Here is a 22,856-nt window from a genome sequence, read left to right on the forward strand (position 1 = left end):
TTGTAGTCCTGTTGCTTCTGGTTCTACCTGCCATTTTTTTTTTTTTTTATAATAAAATAGTTGTAAGTTATTTAATCAGGTATTTGTTAGTTGTCAGACAGTTGAAGGTTAGAAGGATGAAGGGTGTCAGCTAATTGTTAGTTTATACTGCCTGTTTGTTAGTTGGCTAGGAAGGTCTACCAATTTATTTGGGTTGCAAGTTTGAGGATAGGGTGACTGCTGGTAAGAAGAAATTAGCAGCAAGTTTGAGAAAGTTAGTGATACCTGTGCAGTAATCCTCTATCTATACCCCTCTATCCCTTTTTCTAGCAGGAAATTGTCCAATCCTTTCTTGAACCCCTGTACCGTACTCTGCCCTATTACGCCCTCTGGAAGCGCATTCGTTTTGAATCTGTCCCCTTTCAACTTTTCCGAATGCCCTCTTGTTCTTTTATGTACTCTCTCTATGCCCTTCATGATCTTGTAAGTCTCTATCATGTCTCCTCTGAGTCTTCACTTTTCCAGGGAGAAGAGCCCCGGTTTCTCCAACCTTTTCAGTGTATGAAAGGTTTTCCATGCCTTTAATCATTCATGTCGCTCTCCTCTGGACCCTCTCAAGTATTGCCATATGCTTCTTAAGGTACGGTGACCAATACTGGACACAGTACTCCAGGTGCGGCACACCATTGCCCGATACAATGGCAGGATGACTTCCTTCATTCTTGTTGTAATACTCTTCTTGATAGTGGCCAACATTCTGTTTGCTTTTTTGAGGCTGCCGTGCATTGCGCCGTTGGCTTCATTGTTGTATCCACCAACACTCCCAAGTCCTTTTCGAGGTTACTTTCCCCCAGAGCCAACCCCCCCCCCCCCCCATTTTGTAGCTGAACATCGGGTTCTTTTTCCCTATATGCATGACCTTGCATTTCTCTATATTGAAGTTCATCTGCCATTTATTTACCCACTCCTCCAATGTTGTCAGGTCTCTTTGCAGTTCTTCACATTCCCCTATAGTTTTAACTCTGCTACAGAGTTTAGTGTCATCTGCAAACTTTATAACCTCGCACTTGGTCCCCTCTTCCAAGTCATTTATAAACACATTGAACAGCAGCGGCTCGAGCATAGACCCCTACAGACACCTCGACACCTTCTCCAGCCCAAGTAGTGGCCCTTCACCGCAACCCTCTGCTTTCTGCCTGCCAACCATTGTTTAACCCATCTATGTACGTCCCCTCCCACCCCGTGGTTCCAGTTTCTTAAGTAGCCGCTCATGAGGTACCTTGTCAAAGGCTTTTTGGAAGTCGAGATATATGATGTCAATGGGGTCCCCTTTGTTCATCTGGCTGTTTATCCCTTCAAAGAAGTGTAGTAAGTTCGTTTGGCATGATCTTCCTTTGCAGAAGCCATGTTGGCTTGCTTTCATTAGCCCATTTCTTTCTATATGCTCACAGATACTGTCTTTTATCATTGCTTCTACCATCTTGCCTGGCACTGAAGTCAAACTCACTGGTCTGTAGTTTCCTGGATCTCCTCTCGATCCCTTTTTGAAGATAGGTGTGACATTTGCTATTTTCCAAACCTCCGGGATCACCCCTGTTGTCAAGGACAGGTTGCAAATTCTTTGGATTATTTCTGCTATTTCGGTTTTCAGTTCCTTTAATACCCTTGGGTGGATCCCGTCCAGGCCCGGGGACTTGTTAGTTTTCCTTCCTTCCTCCCTCCCCTGTCAGACTCTGCACCCAGCACCCTTCCTTCCTTTCCCCGTCAGACTCTGCACCCTCTCTCTCTCCCTCCCTCCCTGCCCTAGCCTCATATAGTACCTCATCTTGGCGATCCGCGGTGGAGGTGCAGCGGGCAGGAGAGAACTTTCCAAGTTCCTGCCCTGTTCTACATTAATATCTTTCAAGTATTTGAACGTCTGAATCATATCTCCCCTGTCCCTCCTTTCCTCTAGTCTAGGGTATACATATTCAGGGCTTCCAGTCTCTCCACAAACGTCTTCTGGCGCAAACTTCCTACCATTTTCAGAGCCTTCCTCTGGACCGCTTCAAGTCTTTTTATGCCCTTTGCTAGATATGGTCTCCAAAATTGAACAAAATACTCCAAGTGGGGCTTCGCCATTCAAAGAACACTTTTATTCCCACCCCCACTCAGCAGCTCATGCCCTAAAGACTGAATATGGGCAGACTTCTAAGCACATTTCTTTTCACAAACTTTTACTTTCCAGTGCCAATTAGCTTAGTGCCCCGGTCTGTACTTTAGTTACTAGGACCATCTGCTCTAGTATAACACCTATCAACACTCTACATTCAGTACATTACTCTCACTCAGTTTCTCAAATATTTTCTCTATCGCTCAACCGGGTCCCAGTCCATGTCAGTTTCATTTTCTGAAATCTCTGGTAAATTGCCCTCAACTTCCATAGGACTCTCTCCAGCAAAGATATCTTCCTCCTCAACTGAGTAGGAAAGCATATAGCCTTCTTGGAGTGCTTCAGGATAGACCTGTTTCTGTATTAGGTCTTTACCTGCTTGGTGCTGCCCTGGGACCAAATTCCCGCTAGCTTTACTCCTTCGAGCATAATTTCCTTGGGGCAAAGACAAGGGTGCTCTGCTGGGCTTCTGTTCCTCTACCTGCCTAATTAAGCCCCCAGGTGTGCCTAATTTACTACTCGGTTGGGGCTTCTGTTGAGTGCACCCACTATGGAAAACAGACTGCTGTACCTTGAGTTGCACATTTCTTTCTGTCCCATTCCCTCTCTTAAGCCTCTCTGGGCTAGAAAGCACTGCTTGGGATTTTAATTGGCAGCCAGCAGCCTCTTCAGGAAAGGAGTAATAGGGACTGCTAGGGGAAATCTTGTTCCCGACTACAGGATATACCTTTGGCTGTCCTTCCTAATTCTTCTGGAACTGGCTAAGGAATTGCTAGACTTGGTTATTTCTTTGGTGACAGGGGCGGCCTTCAGAGAAATTTGTTTTGAGCTCGGGTTTTCATTAGTATTGGGATCCTCCCTATCACAATATATCTCTACATGATCCAAAGACAAAAGAACAAGCCAAAGAATAGGAACATAGTGGTTCCCCATGTCCCAAGAAGTTCAAAAGACAGAAGTAATCAAGCAAGTTGTGGGCGTTTCCTTCTGGGACAAAGATGGAATTTTGCTTATAGATTACCTGGAAAAGTGTGCAACCTTCACAGCAAAGTACTATGTTGCATGTCTCAACAAACTGAAGCAACAACTGGTCTCCAAACATTGAGGCAAGCTTTTGAATGGAATCATGTTTCTTCAAGACAATGCCATTCCTCATAAGGTGGCCATTACACAGTAGAAATGAGCAGATCTTCATTTTGAACTTCTGGAACCTGATTTGGCCCCTTTGGACTGCTGCCTCTTTCCTAAAAGTTTCCTAAAGGATGCCACGTTAGCTGTAGACGAGTGGTTTGCAGCACAACCAAAATAATTTTTCTTGGATGGGTTAAAGAAGTTAGAACAACGAAGTCATAAGCGTGTGGAGTTTAATAATGAATATGTAAATACATTTTTTTCAATCTTGTAGCTTGTTTTTTTTTTTTACAAAGCCAAGGACTTATTAGCACCCCTTCGAAGTGACCACAACATTTCTATGGTGCTTGTATTGTGTGCACATTTTACAGACAGATCATTTAGTGATCCCAGGCTTGACAAAAACATATTTTTTTAAGAACTAACACCAACTGTGAGTCCCTGGGGGTGGTGTACTGCATTGTGTGCCCGTGTGGAAAATTTTACTTCGGGCACAGAGTGCTTACAATGAAAGTGAGACTAGAGCAGGGATCTCAAAGTCCCTCCTTGAGGGCCGCAATCCAGTCGGGTTTTCAGGATTTCTCCAATGAATATGCACTGAAAGCAGTGCGTGCACATAGATCTCATGCATATTCATTGGGGAAATCCTGAAAACCTGACTGGATTGCGGCCCTCAAGGAGGGACTTTGAGACCACTGGACTAGCGGAACACCTCAGCAATATTAGGCAAAAGCGCTTACAAGCTCCGATAGTTTCCCACTGGTATGACCTCCAGCATAATGTTGAACAAGTTAAATACACGGTGCTATACCAGAGTAGCAGTTCAGCTGGGGGTGATCAGTCACTTGTTTTACTCGGGAGAGAACAATGTTTCATTTATGAGTGGCAAACTTTGAGTCCTGAGGGACTCGATGCTGAAAATGACTGGTTTCAGATTTGAGTCTCCCGCTCTTGAAGCTGGGGAACCAGTGAAAATCTATGCGATACTGACTGACCAATGAGTGGAGCTGCTGGGCGGGATTATTAGGGAATCACATAAGTAGATGGGAGAGACAGTGCAAGAGTTGTGGAGCGCAGACAGAGGTTTGGCAGTCTCCTTGAAACTACAGACCAGAAAATGAGGGTAATTAGAATGTTTTTGAGTATAATAATTAATGATGAGACAGAATGTGGTATGTTTAGTGGGGAGTTGGACACTGGGTATTAAGTGGTTTATTGTATTGTAGCATTCCCTCCTGAGGAAGCTATTGGCTCAATGCACGGTATTGGGGATTAGGTTGAAGAGTTTAATTAAGCCCGGGCTGTGTGTGATGGAATGACTACACTATGATAATATACAAGATATGTAAACATGAAAATTTAATATAGAACAACTGTTGATTTTTGCTAAAATATATTGAGATGGTTTGGGACGAGCAAGTGTGATGATGGTCCCATAATCAGCCTGTGTTCACTTTTAGTTGAGCACAAAAGCTGGTGGTCTGAACACTTCACTTTAAGAATTTTAAAATAATATGAAAGTAAGATATTTTAATTGCTTATTGGATGCTGTGGAAATATGTTAGAAGTACAAGAATGCAATGCCACAAAAGACGTTCCAGAATTCTAAAGCTCTGGGACTCCAACATACCACAGTAACAGCCATTATGTAATGTAATGTAATGTAATTTATTTCTTATATACCGCTACATCCGTTAGGTTCTAAGCGGTTTACAGAAAATATACATTAAGATTAGAAATAAGAAAGGTACTTGAAAAATTCCCTTACTGTCCCGAAGGCTCACAATCTAACTAAAGTACCTGGAGGGTAATAGAGAAGTGAAAAGTAGAGTTAGAGGAAAAATAAAAATAAAATAAACATTTTAACAAGACAGCATTGATCTAAATACTTTGGAAGGTAGAAGAGAGGAGAGAAAGGAATAGAAGCAGAAGGGGGAGCCGTTGAACAGTAGAATTCTGGAGAAATTTAAATGATAGAAATAGAACATAGAACAAAACAAAGACAAAAAGCAAAACAATAGATAAGATTAAAGATAAATCATAAGCTGGAAAGAAAAATAAAATAAAACTTTGTCTTCAATCCACGGTTTCAGCGTCAGTGATGAAGTGGAGCAAGTAAGTTTAGGAGGAGCGATTGACGTTTCCAGAAATGGAGAAAATTTGGAACAATGGTGAATCTTCCAAGGAACAGTCGGCCTGCCAAATATTACTCCAAATATTGCTAAAGGTGGTGCAGCCAGTTATTAAGTTTAGGGATAGTTATTTTTTCACATGGGTGATATGGGTGTTTGATAACTATTCTTTAAATACATTAAGTAATTTAAAAACTTGTGCATTTTCTCGGGATTCCCTTTGTCTAATGCTACATTTTATTTAAAGATCTGAAACCATTCAGTGTGGCTGAGAGAAGAATAGTTTCAAGTTTATTAAGTCTTAATATATCGCTTTTACACACCAATACTAGGTACAGATTTAAAACAATCTCAGCTTGGAGGGAAAAGATGTATTTGATAAGTTCTATGAACTTTGTTCTATGGTTAGACAACAGCCTATACAAATTGTACTGTTTCAGTCTATAAACAATAATGGGGAAATTAGAGATAATGGGAAGTAAATAGTTTATGTGGAATAAATACTGACAAGAGGGAGGGAAGAGGAAGGATAGCAGAATTGTTCCATTCTGTCTTAACAAACATTGCATTTGTTTGCAACACATGATATATTTTCATTTATGCTGTAAGGTGTAATGGATAGGTCGCTGACGAACAAACAAGACTCATCCCTGATTTTGTTGTTAGCTTTCGAAAATTTCTAATAAAGGATTTATGATAAAAAAGAAAATAACTTTTCCTTCTCTCCCTCTGGAACTTGCTGATGAGAAGAAGTGGTAGAAGTATAGTCATAACGGTAAAGTCCAAAAATCTTTATTAAAGTAGACCTGGGGGTAAGCAGAATGGAAGCCTACTACTTTTTAGTATTCTGCCAAGTTCTTGGGACCTAGAATGATTACTGTTAAACAAAACTGAATACCGTATGTACTCGAATATAAACAAAGTAACCTTTTTTCCCCCCAAAAAAGATTGACTCGAATATAAACCGAGATTAGAAATGTGGGTACGTGAGTATCATTTGTCAGGGATCATGCTATAAATAATCACTAATTTTTCAGCCGGGGCTGTTTCGAGTCCCACAAAATTGAAGGAGAGCCGACAAATATCTTCCTATTTGGGGCCACAACACCAACCAAAGTTTCTGGACTTCTATCCCCACCAGAACACCTGGCCTCAGTCACACATGCAGAAAACAGAAAAAAACCCTCTTCAAATACAAACTCGCAAAGTAGAAGTACTACTGTATACAAACAAAACCCTATTAAGCCAGACTCTGCATATAGTACACCACAAGAGAAACAGAAAGAAATGCATTTCTTCTTGAACAGTCTAAATATAAAAATAACAGATGTATTGTGGGTACACAGGAACAAATGGGGCTGGATTTACCTAGAGCCTTTGTAGCCCTAAGGAGAAATGATTGTTGTATCATAAATTGTGTTTAGTAGCTAAAAAATGCATTTTGCAGCACTGGCTTGCAGAGGAGCTACCCAAATGAGTGGTACTGGAGGGCTTCCCTGGTGGGTTAGGGCTTCCCTGGTCAGTTAGGAAGCCAACGGAATGTGTTAAAAAATCTGTACCTTTATGAAAGTGTAGGGACCATATTTAGATATCTTATCTCTGACCGGGTGCAGCTTATTATGCTACAACTGTGAGGGTGGGTGAGGAGAGGAAGGGGGTTTGGGGATGGATATGGGGTGGGGGACACTGGGCTAGATTCACTCACCTGCCCAATCATGTCCGATCCATGTGCAATCCGTGGCAGGCCGACGAATTCTCATGCAAATGAAGGCGATCGGAGGCACCCCCTCTCCCCATCGAACGCACAAATCGCTGCAAAGCGATCCTGAAGCATTTGTAAACCATCTTCTTTGCTTTTTTTTTTTTAATACAGAGCTGGAAACCTTCGCGAGCCAGTGGTTTTAACCCGGTTGAAAGCGGGGCTGCATCATGGGTTAAAACCATGGAATTGGGGCAGAGAGCAGGGCGGCAAGAGCAAGAGAATCGGGGCAGAGAGCAGGGGTTTTGCACAAGCGACTGGTCCTCAGCAGTCGCTTGTTTTTGGATCGGCCAGCCCAGTCGGTGTTCCTGAAATTGTTTTGTGAATCGCATCCTTCCTACTTTGCATGCCGTTCCCCCTCTTTTGCATGCGCGGATCGGATCGGAGCATGATCAGCACAGAGGTTAGTGAATCGGGTCGGAAGAAAATCGGGTCGGTACACGATCTCAAACACAATCGGTAGGCTTAGTGAATCTAGCCCACTGTTTGGTGATGAAGGGGGAATAGTAGGGGGAGGGGGGTTAGAGAAGAGTTTTCACTAGTCTGGAGGGGAGGTTATTTGCTGTAGAGTAAACTTTGGGGGCCTGTACACCAGTTAATAACTGAAGGAAATGTGATTTATTCCTGGCTGTTATCTTGGTTGTGATGACTAGAGCTATATTCTATTTTTTTGTATTTTTGGTGGAATGGTGTTGCTGTTTTGCTTGTTTGGATGTATAGGCCTCAATAAAAATTGTTGCAACATAAAAAAAAATAAAAAATAAAAAAATTAGATGTAAATTTTCAAAATTGACATATTTCAATCACTAAATTGAAAATAAAAACATTTCCCCTACCTTTGTTATTTGGCGATTTTATTTTTGCGATCATCTTGTTCTATCTGTGCTCTTAATTCTGGTTCCAAGGTCTCTTTATGCATTTGCTGTTTCTTTCCTCTCCTTCACTTTTTGCACTACATCTTTGGCACTGATTTTTCATATTCAGTTTTTCTTCCATTTTTCTTCCTCCGTCTCAGATCTTTTTCCAACTCTTACCCTCTCCTCTCCCACTTTCATCCATGTGCACCATCATTCCCTTTCCTCTTGCCTTCCTCTCCTTTCCATCCATGTGCCACCATCTCTTTCTTCTTCCCTCCATCCATGTTCCTCTACTCTCCACCTCTCCCCATTCAGCCTCTCTCCCTTCTTCCTCCCTCCATCCCCCCCTGGTTCCACCAAATGCTCTTCCCACCTAGTTCTGAAGCCCACGCACCACAAAAATTACAAGGAGGTTGCCAGCATAGCAGCAATCTTCTTGTGCTGCCTGTGGCTGCCTCTGCACAGTTCCTTTGCTGTAATCTGCATAAGAGGAAGCAGGAAGTTGCTTCGGGGGTGGGGAGGGGTGGACTGCAGCAAACGAACAGTACAGAGACGCACAGATGCTGAAGGCCCTTTACCAGCCCATCACGGAGCATTAGCTTCAGCGTCCCAGACTTTAAGAATAAATGGGATACCTACGTGGGATCCCTACAAGGATGAAGATAAGGAATAGGGTCACTAGGTTATAGACTTAAGGGGGTGGGTCAGTAGAGTGGGCAGACTTGATGGGCTGTAGCCCTTTACTGCCGTCATCTTTCTATGTTTCTATGAGCACTAGAAATGTAAGTACGAAGTTGGTCTGGGATGGATTGTAGGTAGTGGAGGATGGTAAAATTATGTTCTTACCTGTTAATTTTATTTCCTTTAGAAGCAGCAGATGAATCCAGAGACAAGTGGGAATAGCTCACATCGACCAGCAGGTGGAGATAGAGAAACTGATTAACCGTTGGCCTTATAGCCTGGTATTCTCTCTGTCCATTCAGTTATGCTCCTTGCCCAAGCATCCCGAGATAGGAGAATGAGCATCCTAAAAAACTTCTTTCCAGTATCAAATGCAACAATGAAACATTACTGAATACAACTACCAACAATAACCCAATTTGAAAATAAACAAAGATTGTCCCCAAACACCTATATAGATATTTAACTTAAAGGGTGGGGCTCTGGATTCATCTGCTGCTTCTAAAGGAAAGAAAATTAACAGGTAAGAACATAATTTTACCTTCCTTAGCAAAGCAGCAGATGAATCCAGAGACAAGTGGGATGTAGCAAAGCAAAACTCAAATCGGGTGGGAAGCTAATGCCGCCTCCGCAATCACTGAAGCACCAAAACTCACCTCCTCACGGGCCGCCACATCTAACCGGTAATGCTTTGAAAAGGTATTTCCCGACGACCAAGTAGCCGCCCTGCAAATTTCCTCCAAGGAAAGACCCCCGGACTCCGCCCACGACGTAGCTAATGCTCGAGTCGAATGAACACGAAGTTGCTCTGGCACTTGCTTCCCCGTTAACAAATAAGCCGAAGCAATCGTCTCTTTGACCCAACGAGCAATGGAAGCTTTCGACGCGGCCATTCCTTTGTTTTTTCCCGCGAACAACACAAAGAGGTGATCTGACCGACGAAAGTCGTTAGTCACCCCCAAATAATGTAGAATCATTCGGCGCACATCCAGGAGACGCAACAACGAGTACTGCTCCCCCCAATCTTCCTTCCGAAAGGCCGGGAGGAATAAACACTGGTTCATATGAAAGGAAGACACCACTTTCGGCAGGAAGGACGGTACCGTTCGAACCGATACACCAGCATCCGAAATCCGCAAAAATGGATCCCTGCAAGATAGCGCCTGCAATTCGGACACCCATCTTGCAGAAGCCATAGCCACCAAAAACACTGTTTTCAAAGTGACATCTTTCAGCATAGCCATGGATAAAGGCTCAAAAGGCACCGCTCGCAACCTCCCAAGGACCAGCTTAAGACTCCATGAGGGACAAGGTCTCTTCACAGGAGGTCTGATATGGTGAACCCCTTTTAAAAATTGGACTACGTCGGGCTGTGATGCGAGCGCCAAACGAGAAATCCGGCCCCTGTAACAAGCAATGGCCGCCACCTGAACCTTCAGAGAATTATAGGCCAACCCTTTAGCTACGCCCTCTTGCAGAAAAGAAAGAATAGCCGATAAAGACGCCCGGAAGGGCGAAATACCGTGCCTCCCCCACCACGAGTCAAAAACTTTCCAGACTCTAGCATAGGAGGTAGACGTGGAAATCTTCTTTGCTTGAAGAAGAGTGGCAATAACCTGCTCCGAATAACCCCTATTCCTTAGCCACGACCGTTCAATAGCCAGGCCGTAAGACCAAAGTGGGACGGATCTTCTATGGAGATTGGACCCTGAGTTAGTAAGTCCCGAGTCACTTGAAATTTCAACCGATCGCCCGCATATAGTTGCATCAGATCCGCGTACCACGGACGACGTGGCCAATCTGGAGCTACCAGGATCACCTGTCCCTGAAAGAGAGCGATGCGTTGTAACACTCGACTTATCATTGGCCAAGGAGGAAATATGTATAGGAGGGAATTTGGAGGCCAAGGGAGAGTTAACGCGTCTACCCCCTCCGAGTTCGGTTCCTTGCGCCTGCTGAAGAACCGAGGCAGCTTTGCATTGCGAGACGAGGCCATGAGATCTATTTCCGGGAGCACCCACTTTAGGACTAGCATATCGAACGCCTGAGCGGACAGCTCCCACTCTCCTGGATCGAGACGATTTCTGCTGAGGAAGTCTGCCTGAATATTCTCGTGACCCGCAATGTATGCCGCCGAGAGGAGAGGAACATGCGTCTCTGCCCATTGAAACAGCACCATTGCCTCTTCGGCTAACTGAGGACTCCGGGTACCTCCCTGACGATTGATATACGCCACTGCTGTGACGCTGTCCGAAAAGATCCTGGTTGGACGGTCCTGAATCCTGGACTGAAATGCCAGAAGCGCCAGCCTGATAGCCCTCAACTCCAGCATATTGATCGACCACTGGGCCTCTACTGAGGACCAAACCCCCTGTATCGATGCTTGGAGGCACTGAGCCCCCCAACCCCGAAGACTGGCATCTGTCGTAATTACGACCCAATCCGGCGTCGCTAACGGCATGCCCCGGAAAAGATTGAACTCGTTGAGCCACCACTGCATGCTGGAAGCCACTCGAGGAGTCCACTGTAGACGCCGATCGTAATCCTGGGACGCCGGGGACCACCGTGAAAGAAGAGACATTTGCAATGGCCTCATGTGGAACCGAGCCCAGGGTACCACCTCTAGAGCCGCCACCATCGAGCCTAGAACCTGTACATAATCCCAAACCCGAGGTCTCGGGGACTCGAGAAGTAGACGAACCTGAGACTGTAACTTCTCTCCCCGTTCTCGGGGTAGAAACACCTTCCCCCGACAAGTATCGAACATCACCCCTAAATGCACCAAAGACTGGGACGGGGACAGCGAACTCTTGGGAAAGTTGATGATCCACCCCAAAGACTGAAGGAGAGATATCACTCTCTGAGTTACCGACAAACTTTCCTGCCTTGAAGAGGCGCGGATCAACCAATCGTCTAAGTAAGGGTGAACTCGAATCCCCTCCTTGCGGAGACATGCTGCCACTACCACCATCACCTTTGAAAAAGTGCGAGGAGCTGTTGCCAGACCAAAGGGCATCGCCCGAAATTGATAATGCTGGCCTAGGATCGCAAACCGCAGAAACCTCTGATGCGGGGGCCAAATCGGAATGTGGAGGTACGCCTCCTTGAGATCGAGGGAAGTGAGGAACTCCCCCGGCCTCACTGCCGCAATGACAGACCGAACTGTCTCCATCCGAAAATGACGGATACTGAGAAATTCGTTGACTCTTTTGAGATCCAGCACCGGTCTGAACGACCCCCCTTTCTTTGGCACAATGAAGTAAATGGAAATACCTGCCGAGGCCCACTTCTTCCTGTGGCAACCGGCACCACCGCCCCCAGATCCAGAAGCACCTGAAGAGTCATTCGGACTGAGTCCCTTTTGGTTGCCCCATTGCATGGGGACACCAAGAAAGAATCGGCGACGGGAGAGGAGAACTCTAACTTGTAACCGTCTTGAATAATTTCTAGCACCCACTGATCCGACGTGATATTGGCCCACTCCGCTACAAAAGCCGACAGTCTTCCCCCTAAGGGAATAGCGGAGGGAGCCAAGACCCCGTCATTGTGAAGATCGATTTGCTGGGGCACGGGCTGACTGAGCTGAAGGAGGTTTTGCTGCACGAAAGGAACTTTTCTGCGGAAACCTAGGCCTTGAAGAAGGGAAGGAACCATACGTGGACCGAAAACCCGGTTTACCTGTCCGATATCTTCTAACATCCCGGAAACGCTGTCTCGAGGTGGAGGACTTCAACTGGGGTCTAGGCCTATCTTCCGGCAACCGTTGGGTTTTGGTATCCCCAAAATCCTTAACCAATTTATCTAAATCTTCCCCAAAAAGCAAACGGCCTTTAAAAGGGAGTTTTATGAGCCGGAGTTTGGACGCTGCATCTGCCGCCCAATTACGGAGCCATAAAGACCTACGAGAAACCACCGAAAGAGACATTTGTTTTGAGGAAGCCCGAATAATATCATATAAAGCATCTGCTAAATATGCCAGACCTGACTCCAAATCAGCCAGTTCTACTGGAACCGAACCTCCAGACTCCATTAAATTATCAGTCATTAACTGAGACCACTGCAGACACGCCCGTGCCGCATATGAACTACAAATCGCGGCCTGTAAAGTGACCGCAGCTACTTCAAAGGACATCTTCAGAGAAGATTCAATCTTTCTGTCCTGAGCATCCTTTAGAGCAACTCCCCCTTCAACCGGTAAGGTAGTCTTTTTGGTAACTGCGGCCACCAGCGCGTCAACCCTGGGTAACTGAAATTTCTCAAGTTCATTCTGAGCAACCGGGTACAAGAGCCGCATGGCCTTTGCTACCCTCAGACTTGCCTCCGGCGTGTCCCACTGCGCCGTGATAAGTTCCTGCATAGCCTCATGCACTGGGAAGGACCTAGGTGGCTTTCGCGTCCCTGTCATAAGGGGATTGGCGGAACCAGAAATAGTAGCATCATCTTGCGAGATGTTTAACCCTTGCAACGCTTTAGAAATTAAAGAAGAAAGTTCTTCCCTATGAAAAAGACGTAGAGCGGACGGATCATCTACTTCCCTACCCGGGGGATCTTCCAAGTCTAATACCTCACCCTCTTCAAGGGAGTCAGGAAGAGATAACGGGGAGACTGGAATAGGATCTCCCTCGTCCGCGGCTGTGAGTCTGCGTTTCTTCGCTACCCGTGAGTTCCCGGGAGAAACCGCAAGAACCGCAGCCGCACCCGGAGGTTTGCCAGCAAAACCAGTAGTGGAAGTAGATGGAACCGGAAGCCCCGATAAACTCATAGGCACCGGCTGAGCAGGCTGAGAGCCCTGCAACATAAAAGCTCGGTGCATTAACATAACAAACTCTGGCGAAAACGAAGTTAGCCCGAATCCAGCCAACCCAGTCTGATCGGAGCAGAGGAGCGGAACCGCGGCTCCTCCCAGCGTCCCTGACGCTACTACCTCCGCTGGCTTCCCCTCCTCCGCCCCAGTAGATTGTTGTTCGGCCGACTCAACCGCGAGGGAAGGGGAAATCAATCGCGCCTCCCCAACGCGGGAAATAGCCACTTCTGTTGCCTGAGAAGCCTCTGCCGGTGTATCCGAACACCCGGCTGAGCACAGACCTAGCAGTGTCCTGCGCTTTCTGCAGCGAGAACACCGCTTTGCAGCCTCTGCCGCCATTATTTTTACTTTGCTCGTTTGAAACCAGCCCACCAAACTCGCGACTCTGACTAAGAAAAAGACCCGCTCTCGGTCGACGGATTGGACGGCCGGAACGCGGAGGGGGGGAACAAATAGCAGAAATGTACTCACCACCAATACGCGATTCCTACAACGCTAAGTTATGGCTGGCAGTTGTAACTATAGCTGACCAAACAAGAACAGCACATTACTATCAGGCTCTCTTTTTTTTTTTTTTTATACTGGAAAGAAGAACAGCAGAGCCCAATGAATCCCTCAATCCTCCGGAGGGTAGAGTGGAGAAGGGACCTGGGAGGGCCCAGGTGTTACTCCTAAAGCCGGCACCGCTCAGCCAGGCACCCCTGTCTATCTGAAGAGAGCTAGTCTCAACAGCAGACTCAAGTTGCACAGAAATGCACCCGGCACAGCCAAAATCCAGGAGCTAGAGAGCTAGCTCACATTCCTGCTGGGAGATAGAGCAAACTGAATGGACAGAGAGAATACCAGGCTATAAGGCCAACGGTTAATCAGTTTCTCTATCTCCACCTGCTGGTCGATGTGAGCTATTCCCACTTGTCTCTGGATTCATCTGCTGCTTTGCTAAGGAAAGAAGTATTGGTCATCGGAGGAGGTGGGGGGGAGAAAGCAGTAGTGTTGAAGTGCCAGCCATGGGGGGTGAAGATAGCAGTAGCATTGGCTTCCTGAGGATAGGAGTGCTGGTCATCGGAGGGGGAGGTAATAGCACTTGCGTCAGCTTCCTGAGCACTAGAACTGTAACTGTCATGTTGGTCTGGGGGAGGGGACTGTAGGTAGTTGAGGACAGGTGCCAGTCATCGGAGGGAGATGAAGGATAACAATGCCGGTCATTGGGAGGAAGTAGAGGATAGCAGTGCCAGATAATCGAGGGAGTGGAAGATAACAGTGTTGGTCATTGGGTGGGGAGAGGAGGAAAAAAGCACCATCATCAGGAGGCTCCAATATAAACAGAGACCCCCAATTTTGGGCCATTTTTTGCCCCCAAATCTCAGTTTATATTCGAGTATATGCGATACTTAGCTAGATGGACCTTTGGTCTGACCCAGTATAGTAACACAAGCAGCTCAATAGAAGCAGGGAGACTGGTGAGCAGAACGGATAAATGGAAACAAGTGTTCAGTTCTGGCAAAGTCAGAGATGTTAGGATGGTGAAATATCCTCTGGTGAATTGTGAGTGTCAGCTAGCTTTTTTCTTATTTATACTATAAATTTATAAAGTTTTTGTTAAACATCTAAAAAAGGTTTAAAAAATGTTATATACTCACATCAGTGTATGAGCTGCTTGGATACTCTTCATCACTACTGACCAGATCAATGTAATCCGTGACAGGTCTTGAAAGCTCCTCCTAAACAGGATTCAAAATAGAATTATCAAGTATTATTTTGAACTAGAGAATGACACGGTGACAAAATTCATCACTGTTCCTGTCCCCGCGGATAATAATCCCAAGTCATTTTTTAGTGTCTATTTCAACCTCAGGTTGTTCTACTCCAGCATTCTTCAAAGTAAAGCTTGAGGGTCAGTGGTTGTGGCCATTCATACTCTGATTCTTATGTGAGCCATGGATAATGAAGCCATTGTGACATCACTGATGTGGTTGGCTCTTAGGCACTGGTGGAATGAGGCATTATGACATCACAATATCTGCTCTGGATACCAAAGACTGTCATTCTGTAGTGTCTATCTCAACTTCAATCCTTCTACACCAGCATTCTTCAAAGCAAAGCTTGTGGGTCAGTGGTTGTGGCCATTCATACTCTGATTCTTCCCTCTCTCATTAAAGAATAACATGAAGATGATTTCCCATGGTTATCCGCGGGGACGGGAACGGTGATGAATTTTGTCACATGTCATTCTCTACTTTGAACCTTCCGCTCCATAGAGCTTATGCCTTGCATTGTACACTCAAAGCATCATGTATATTTTGAATTCCTAACTTCCTACTGCAGACTCATGAAACATAATCATGTTGAAGGGGAAATTTTACACAATAAGTTTGCTTGAATTGAAACATATTGAAAATCAAAATGTGAAACTATAAAAGAATTTTGTTTTGATTCTGACAGAATTGAATATTCACTGATAATCACATTTTACACTATAAATATGATGGACTAATGATGAGTTTGTGCCTTAAGGCTCTATCAGAAAGGTTTGAAGTCCATTTTACACATTTGTGTGGGGGGAGAGTGGATTTTCTTTAACACCTTTTTGTGGTTACAATCACAGCAGTTTACACATTATATAACGGACAGTTATTTTGTACCTGAATAAATAGTGAAATAAGGTTTCAATTTTTTATTCATCTGACTTTGATCTAAATTGATACAGGCAAGAGTGGAAGTAATAAAATATTTAGCAGGTTTCTGGGTCTCGTTGCATCTTGTCAGGTAGAAACTGGCATTTCAGCCACCATGCCGACTCTCCTGCTCTCTTCCGCCCTGAAATCTCAGTATCAAGGTTACAACCCCATATAAAACAACCATCAAAATAAAAAATAAAACTGTAAAATATCTATATGTATGCATACGAATTCCCTTTTTTATATATTCTGCAAAAAGCATAGAGCGAGCCAGTGGTTTTAACCCGCGTGTTTAAAGCAGGTTCTGTTCCATAATCTGGCTGCACAAAAATTGAAATCATTCCTTTTAAAATGTCCACTCGTAGGGCCAATAAGTAAACTGCAGCCACCCCTCCCCCCTTTATTTTGAGCTCATTTGTGCGAAGAGCAAGCGCATGCATAAATTGCATCTACAACCAACAAGGATAATCTGTGCACGCGCTTCAATCTTTCTACATGGGATGACCGATCAGATCATTTGCATGCAGAATCTGTTGTGAATCGGTCACTCAGCAAAACTCAGCCAAGAATCGCCCAACAACGATCCAGATAGGTGAGTTTAGTAAATCTAGGCCAATGTTCAAAGAAATTAGTTCAGTGACTACAAGTATGTACACAGTCAATAGTACAGGTATCAGAAGATGACGCAGACTTGGACAAGGGGAGGCAAATTAAGCAGGAATGGTGTACTCAGATTTCTTGCTACTGGTTGGACTACCTGGATTTTCTCTCTTCTTAGACTTGCCTCTCATAAAGGCAGTGTAACAAGGATCTACAGCAGTGGTTCCCAAACCCTGTCCTGGAGGATCCCCAGCCAGTCGGGTTTTCAAGATATCCCTAATGAATATGCATGAGAGAGATTTGCATATAATGGAAGCGACAGATATGCAAATCTCTCTCATGCATATTCATTAGGGATATCTTGAAAACCCGACTGGCTGGGGGTCCCCCAGGACAGGGTTTGGGAACCACTGATCTACAGTATGCACCGACACAGAGGCACCAATGAGTGAAAAAAGGGGCATAATACTACTACTATTATTTCTAGAGCATTACCAGATGTACGCAGCACCGTACAGTCACAAAGGAGACAGTCCCTGCTTGAAAGAGCTTACAATCTAAACAGACAAACAGTATGCCAGGGTAAGGAATAGCGTTAGGGGGGGCGATGGTTAATCTGCTGGCTAGGGTAGTGAGCAGATGCCAATAAGGTTATGGATTAAAGGCTATATCAAAAAAGTGTTTTTTCAGTCTGCTTTTAAAGACGGGAAGGAGCGTGATTGACAAACTCAAGTAGTTTATTCCAAGCATACGGGCAGCTAGATGAAAGGAACAAAGTTTGGAATTGGTAGTGGAGTAGAAGGGTTCAGACAAAAGCAGCTTATCCGAGGGACAGCATTCCCAGGGAGGTGTATAAAGATACAAGAGGAGAGATATTGAGTAGCTGCAGCATGAACACACTTGTAGGTTAGTAATAGGAATTTGAAGCATATGCGGAGGTGGATAGGGAGCCAGTGAAGCAATTTGAGGAGAGAGGTAAGTGTAGCAAGGCTGGAAGTAGATAAGTCATGCAGCTGAGTTTTGCATGGATTGCAGGGGGAGAGGCAGATCAGCGAAAGACCTGTTAGAAGTAAATTGCAGTAGCCCTAAGCATGAGGTTATAAAGGGTAGACAAGGGTCTGCGTAGTGTGCTCAGAGAGGACGGGGAAAATTTTGGTGATGCTGTAGAGATAGAAGGGAGTTTTTACACACATCATATCAGCGCTGGTAGTGGGGTGTTCCATCTAAAGATAAGTGATGCCTTTTTTCCTAAAACTTTATAAAGTCACTATGGGCTTTTAATATGCTGTGTTGTTGCCTTATACATATTCAATCATTTAGGCAATAGTTTTACAATAAGTTACAGCACTTTTGTGGATAATTTAAGGGGATGTAGGAGGATTTGAGCATAAATGATTACAACACCCTGTTCAGGATGTGGACCTGGAATGATATATAGATCATAAGAGGTCCTAAAAATTGATTTGTAGATTTATATAATGGTTTACGTGTTAAATTATTGACATAACGCAAAGTTTTCCATGTATCCATAAATATTCTGTTTTCTTTATATTTCCTAGGCATCTTGATACTGAGAACATGAGATAAATGTAAAGGAAACATGAGCCGCCATTCCAAATACAACCAATCTGGGACATTTTCCATGCGCTCTGGGAGGACCCAATACATACCCTGGCGTAAAATATGAGTAAGCTCCAAGATTCAAATTGGCGGATTTAAAATCGTTTGGAAGCATTGGATTATTGCAGGTATATGGACTTTAGATGATGTTATTTCAAATGGTAAACTGCTGGCTTTTTCACAGTTGCAACATAAATTTGGTCTTAAATTACAAAGCTTTAAATGGTTGCAGCTGAAGCAGGCTATTCAGGTGGGGTTCCCTGAATGGAAAATTCTTAATAATCAATATAGTCTGGAATTCTTATGCTTTCAGGCGGATTTCTTGGGACATCAAGCCGCACAGTGGTATAAATTGATATCTGGATATATGAATAAAAAACCAAGGACTGGTCTTAGAGACATTTGGAGCATTGAGATTAAGCATCAAATTTCTGCGTCTCAATGGCCACGAATTTGGTCTTGGAGAATGAGATGTACAATGTCTGCATCTATGAGACAAACTTGGTTCTTTTTGTTACATAGAGCTTTTTGGACCCCTGTTAGATTGCAAAAGTTAGATAGCTCTAGGTCTAATAGATGCTGGCATTATAATCTGGAAGCAGGGACTTTGGATCATTTAATATTTTATTGTCCCTGTATCATGGTTTTTTGGAAATCAATTTGGTCTCAAATTAATTGTTTACTAGAAAACCATGTTGCTTTATCATATGATACAATTCTGTTTGGGATGTCAATGAGAGCAAAAAGTCAAATTTCATCAAATAACAAAAAGCTTTTGTTAATTATGACAGGAGTCGCCATACAACATATTACCAACAATTGGAAAAATTACAATAGGCATAGCTACACATTTTGGTGGAATTCATTATGCCATATTTATAAAATGGAAAGATCAATTGCCATTCAAAAAGGGAATTATAATAATTTTAAAATGATTTGGGGGCCATTAACAAATTATTGCAATGAATACACATCATTTTCCTAATGAAAGTACATTTACATATGGGGGAGGGTAAATAGTTCTTTTAAAGGTCTGATTAATAGATTGAAATATAATATATAAATGATATTTTGAATTAAATTAATTGTGGGAAGTGTGGTTGGGGGGGAATAAATTCATGTATGTAAATCATAATTGTATGAATATCAAGTGAAATGTAACAATTAATATGATGTAGTATTGTGCACTTGTTGTAAGATGGAAAAATGAATAAAGAATTTAAAAAAAAAATAAAAATAAAAAAGAGGTCCTATGATCTGATCATTCAGTACATTATGATATGCTCACCTCCAATATTAAGTGGTATTTTGACTGGAAACTCTACATAATTGACATTAAGGAATTTTTGATAGTTTTTGCAAGAATTTGCTCAAAATGTAATAGCTGTTTCACAGCACCCAGGAAGGTTGTTTGATAAGAGCTGTGTTCTGAAAGATTTTTGAATATCTTGTTACCCATTCTTTCTATATAGTTTTAGCGTTGGGTTTGATGTATTCTGAAGTCTGAATTCTCTAGTATCGTAGAAACAGGCTTTAGCAGTCTGTTGGATGTTTGTAGAAAATGAGAGGTCAGAGTCGGAAGACAATTCCAAGGTTACGAGCAGAGGAGACTGGAACGATAATAGTATTATTTACACAGACAGAGGGAGGGAGAGGAGGGAGAGGAGCCGAGGATTTAGGAGGAAAGAGGAGCAGCACAGTCTTGGACATCTTTATTTTCAGATGGCAGCAAGACATCCAGGCGGCAGTGTCAGCCAAACAGGCCGAGACTTTTTCCTGGACTTCAGGTGAAATTTTGGGTGTCTGAGGTAGATCTAGGAGTCATCAGCATATAGACAATACTGGAAGCCATGGGAGAAGATTAGGGCACCGAGGGAAGAGATGTAAAGAGAGAAAAGAAGAGGTCCTTAGACAGAACCCTAGGGTATGCCATCCGCTAGCGGGATAGCAACAGAGAAGGACCCACCAATGCATACAGTAAAGGTGCGATGGTTGAGGTAGGAGGCAAATTACATTACATTGCATTAGAGATTTCTATTCCGCCATTACCTTGCAGTTCGAGGCGGATTACAAAAGAGTTCTAAAAGGTGGGTTACAATATTGGATCATTGGTAAATTCGAGAGAAGTTGAGAAGGTGGATTACAAAAAGAGATATACATGTTGGGATACAGTAGATCATTGGTGAATTCAAGAGAAATTGTGAAGAACTGGTAGTATCTGTGGGGCGGGGTGAAGGTGGGAGGATGGATGGTAATTGATATGTTAAGAGTGATTCAGTGATTTCTTGAAGAGAGTCATTTTTATTTCTTTTCTGAAGATCTTGTATTCGGGGGTGGTTATCAGTAGGAGAGGACAGATTTGCGTAATCCAAGCAAAGACAGCATATCAAGGAGTAAGCAGTGATTAACAGTATCAAAGGCAGCAGACAGGTCAAGAAGGATGAGGATCGAGTACAAGCCAGAAATAGGTCACTACAGACTTTGGTAAGGGCAGTCTCTGTGGAGTGTTGGAGGCAAAAGCCTGACTGTAGAGTCTATCGAGATGGAAGGAAGTCAAGGTAGTGATGGGAAGACAGCATGCTCGAGTAGTTTGGAATGGGATATGTGCCAGCTCTGTGAAAGCAAGTTAGCACCCCCAATAAATAAGTTCCTTTATTTATTTAATCCCATCTCTCCTCTTCTCCCATTCTCTATTTCTGTGAAGAATGCCCTCATCTTCCTTGTCTTGTCAGCTTGAAACCTTGTGGCAATCTTTGACTCATTTCTCTTTACATATCCAACAGACTGTCAAAACTTGTTTCTTTCTCTACATTATTACTAAAATCAGACCCTTCCTTTCCGAGCATACTGCTCTCACCTAGAATATTGCAAACTGCTTCTAACTGGCCTTCCGCTAAACCATCTCTCTCACCTTCAATCTGTTAAAAACTCTACTACATGCCTCATATTCCACCAATGTCACTATATAATAATAATTATTTTATTTTTTATATACCGCCTAACCAAAAGTGGTTCTAGGCGGTTTACAATAAATAATAACTAGTCATACAGTGGAGTACAATTTTAAAGGAAAATACAATGCCTACATTACCCCTCTCCTCAAGTCATTTCACTGGCTCCCAATCAATTTCTGCATACAGTTCAAACTCCTCTTAATAACCTACAAGTATATTTGCTCGGAAGCTCCTCAGTATCTCTCTTCTCTCCCCACACTTCCGCCACCCCCCACCCCTCCACTCAAAGGGTGCGTCTCTCTTTATCTGTACCCTTCTCCAGACTCCGCCCCTTCTACTTTGCTGCACCATATGCCTGGAACAAACTGTCCAAATCAGTACATCAAGCTCCATCTCTGGCAGTATTCAAATCCGGACTCAAAGCCCACTTCTTTGAAACTGCTTTCAATTCCAAACTCCAATCCACCTGCTAAGCACCAATTTCTATTCGTCTGTAATCCCCCCCTCTTCACCATGAGCATTGGTATAGATGCACCTTCTTGTCCAGTTTGTTTGTCTTGACTAAATTGTAATGGGACAGTCTCTTCTGTGTTGTGATGTACATCGCTGCGTATGTCTAGTAGTGCTATATAAAATAAGTAGTATCTCTGCTAAGTTTAGCACCCCCAGTTTTTTTGAAAAGTTAGCTCCTACAGATCAGAGTACCAATGACCACGATACCCTGCTGAGCAAGGCTTGCATTCTCCAGGTTTCGTCCTGTAGTGCTTTGGTACAAAGCAGCAAGTTTGCTTCAGGTGAACTTACAAACACTTTAAACCAAGGCCGCCTGCAGAGTAGAAACTAGAAGGGGCTCTTCTAAATCCCAGCAGCTTTCAGTAGCTTAGAACATTAGGAGTTTAAAAAAAAAAAAAAGCCACAGGGATGGTGACAAGTAAAGGATGCAGGGAGCCGGGCCAGCAGGCAGTTTTCCGGTACTCACGCGGACAAACAGCACCTCCATCTCGGCTCCGGCCGCCTCCTTCTCCATAGCCCGCTACCCCAGAAACTAGCGGGAGCAACCCAATCCAAGCTGGCGGCCCAGAATTTGCCCCGAAAAATCACACTTCAACTAGACAGCCACTTTGCCAGATTTCCCGCGTGATTGGAGCCGCCGCCACTTCCTGTGCGGGAACGCTGGGAATTGTAGTTCGAAGTAGCTAGGGAGCCAGCTGATGACGTTTACGTTATAATACTTGTGACGGAGAGTGGCAGTTGCGCGACGGGTCACAGAACGACTCTATCGCTTTCGAAGAGGGGTGGAGTTTATTCCGGAGAGTTAGTGGCGGGGTAAGGAAGGAATTCAACAAGCGTGTTTGTGTATGCAGTTTATAGAGATGCCGCTTTCTCACTTTATACGCCCTTTCAGCCCTGTCTTTCAATCATCAGAGCTTTATTACCAGCGCACCGACTTGATCATTGATTTCATGAGAGGGAAGCCGTAGCGAAGTAAACCAGAAGGAAGACATTATA

At 43.9% G+C, this 22,856-nt stretch overlaps 1 protein-coding gene across 2 annotated transcripts in view; it reads right to left on the bottom strand.

Moving 5' to 3' along the window:
* ZNF451 (zinc finger protein 451) overlaps positions 1 to 22,612 on the bottom strand; it is a 173,239-nt gene extending 150,627 nt beyond the window's left edge. The window contains exons 1-2 of one of the 2 annotated variants that reach the window (XM_033936433.1): positions 22,327 to 22,612; positions 15,136 to 15,216 (exon numbers count right to left, since the gene is read on the bottom strand). In XM_033936433.1, coding sequence (XP_033792324.1) covers positions 15,136 to 15,216; positions 22,327 to 22,374 — 129 coding nt within the window. In that variant the 5' untranslated portion in view covers positions 22,375 to 22,612. The remainder of the gene's footprint in view (positions 1 to 15,135; positions 15,217 to 22,326) is intronic. The other variant, XM_033936434.1, reaches the window with a different exon arrangement.
* Positions 22,613 to 22,856: the final 244 nt, after the last annotated feature.

This window comes from Geotrypetes seraphini, chromosome 3 (genome assembly GCF_902459505.1).
Source record: "Geotrypetes seraphini chromosome 3, aGeoSer1.1, whole genome shotgun sequence".
Lineage (NCBI taxonomy): Eukaryota > Metazoa > Chordata > Amphibia > Gymnophiona > Dermophiidae > Geotrypetes > Geotrypetes seraphini.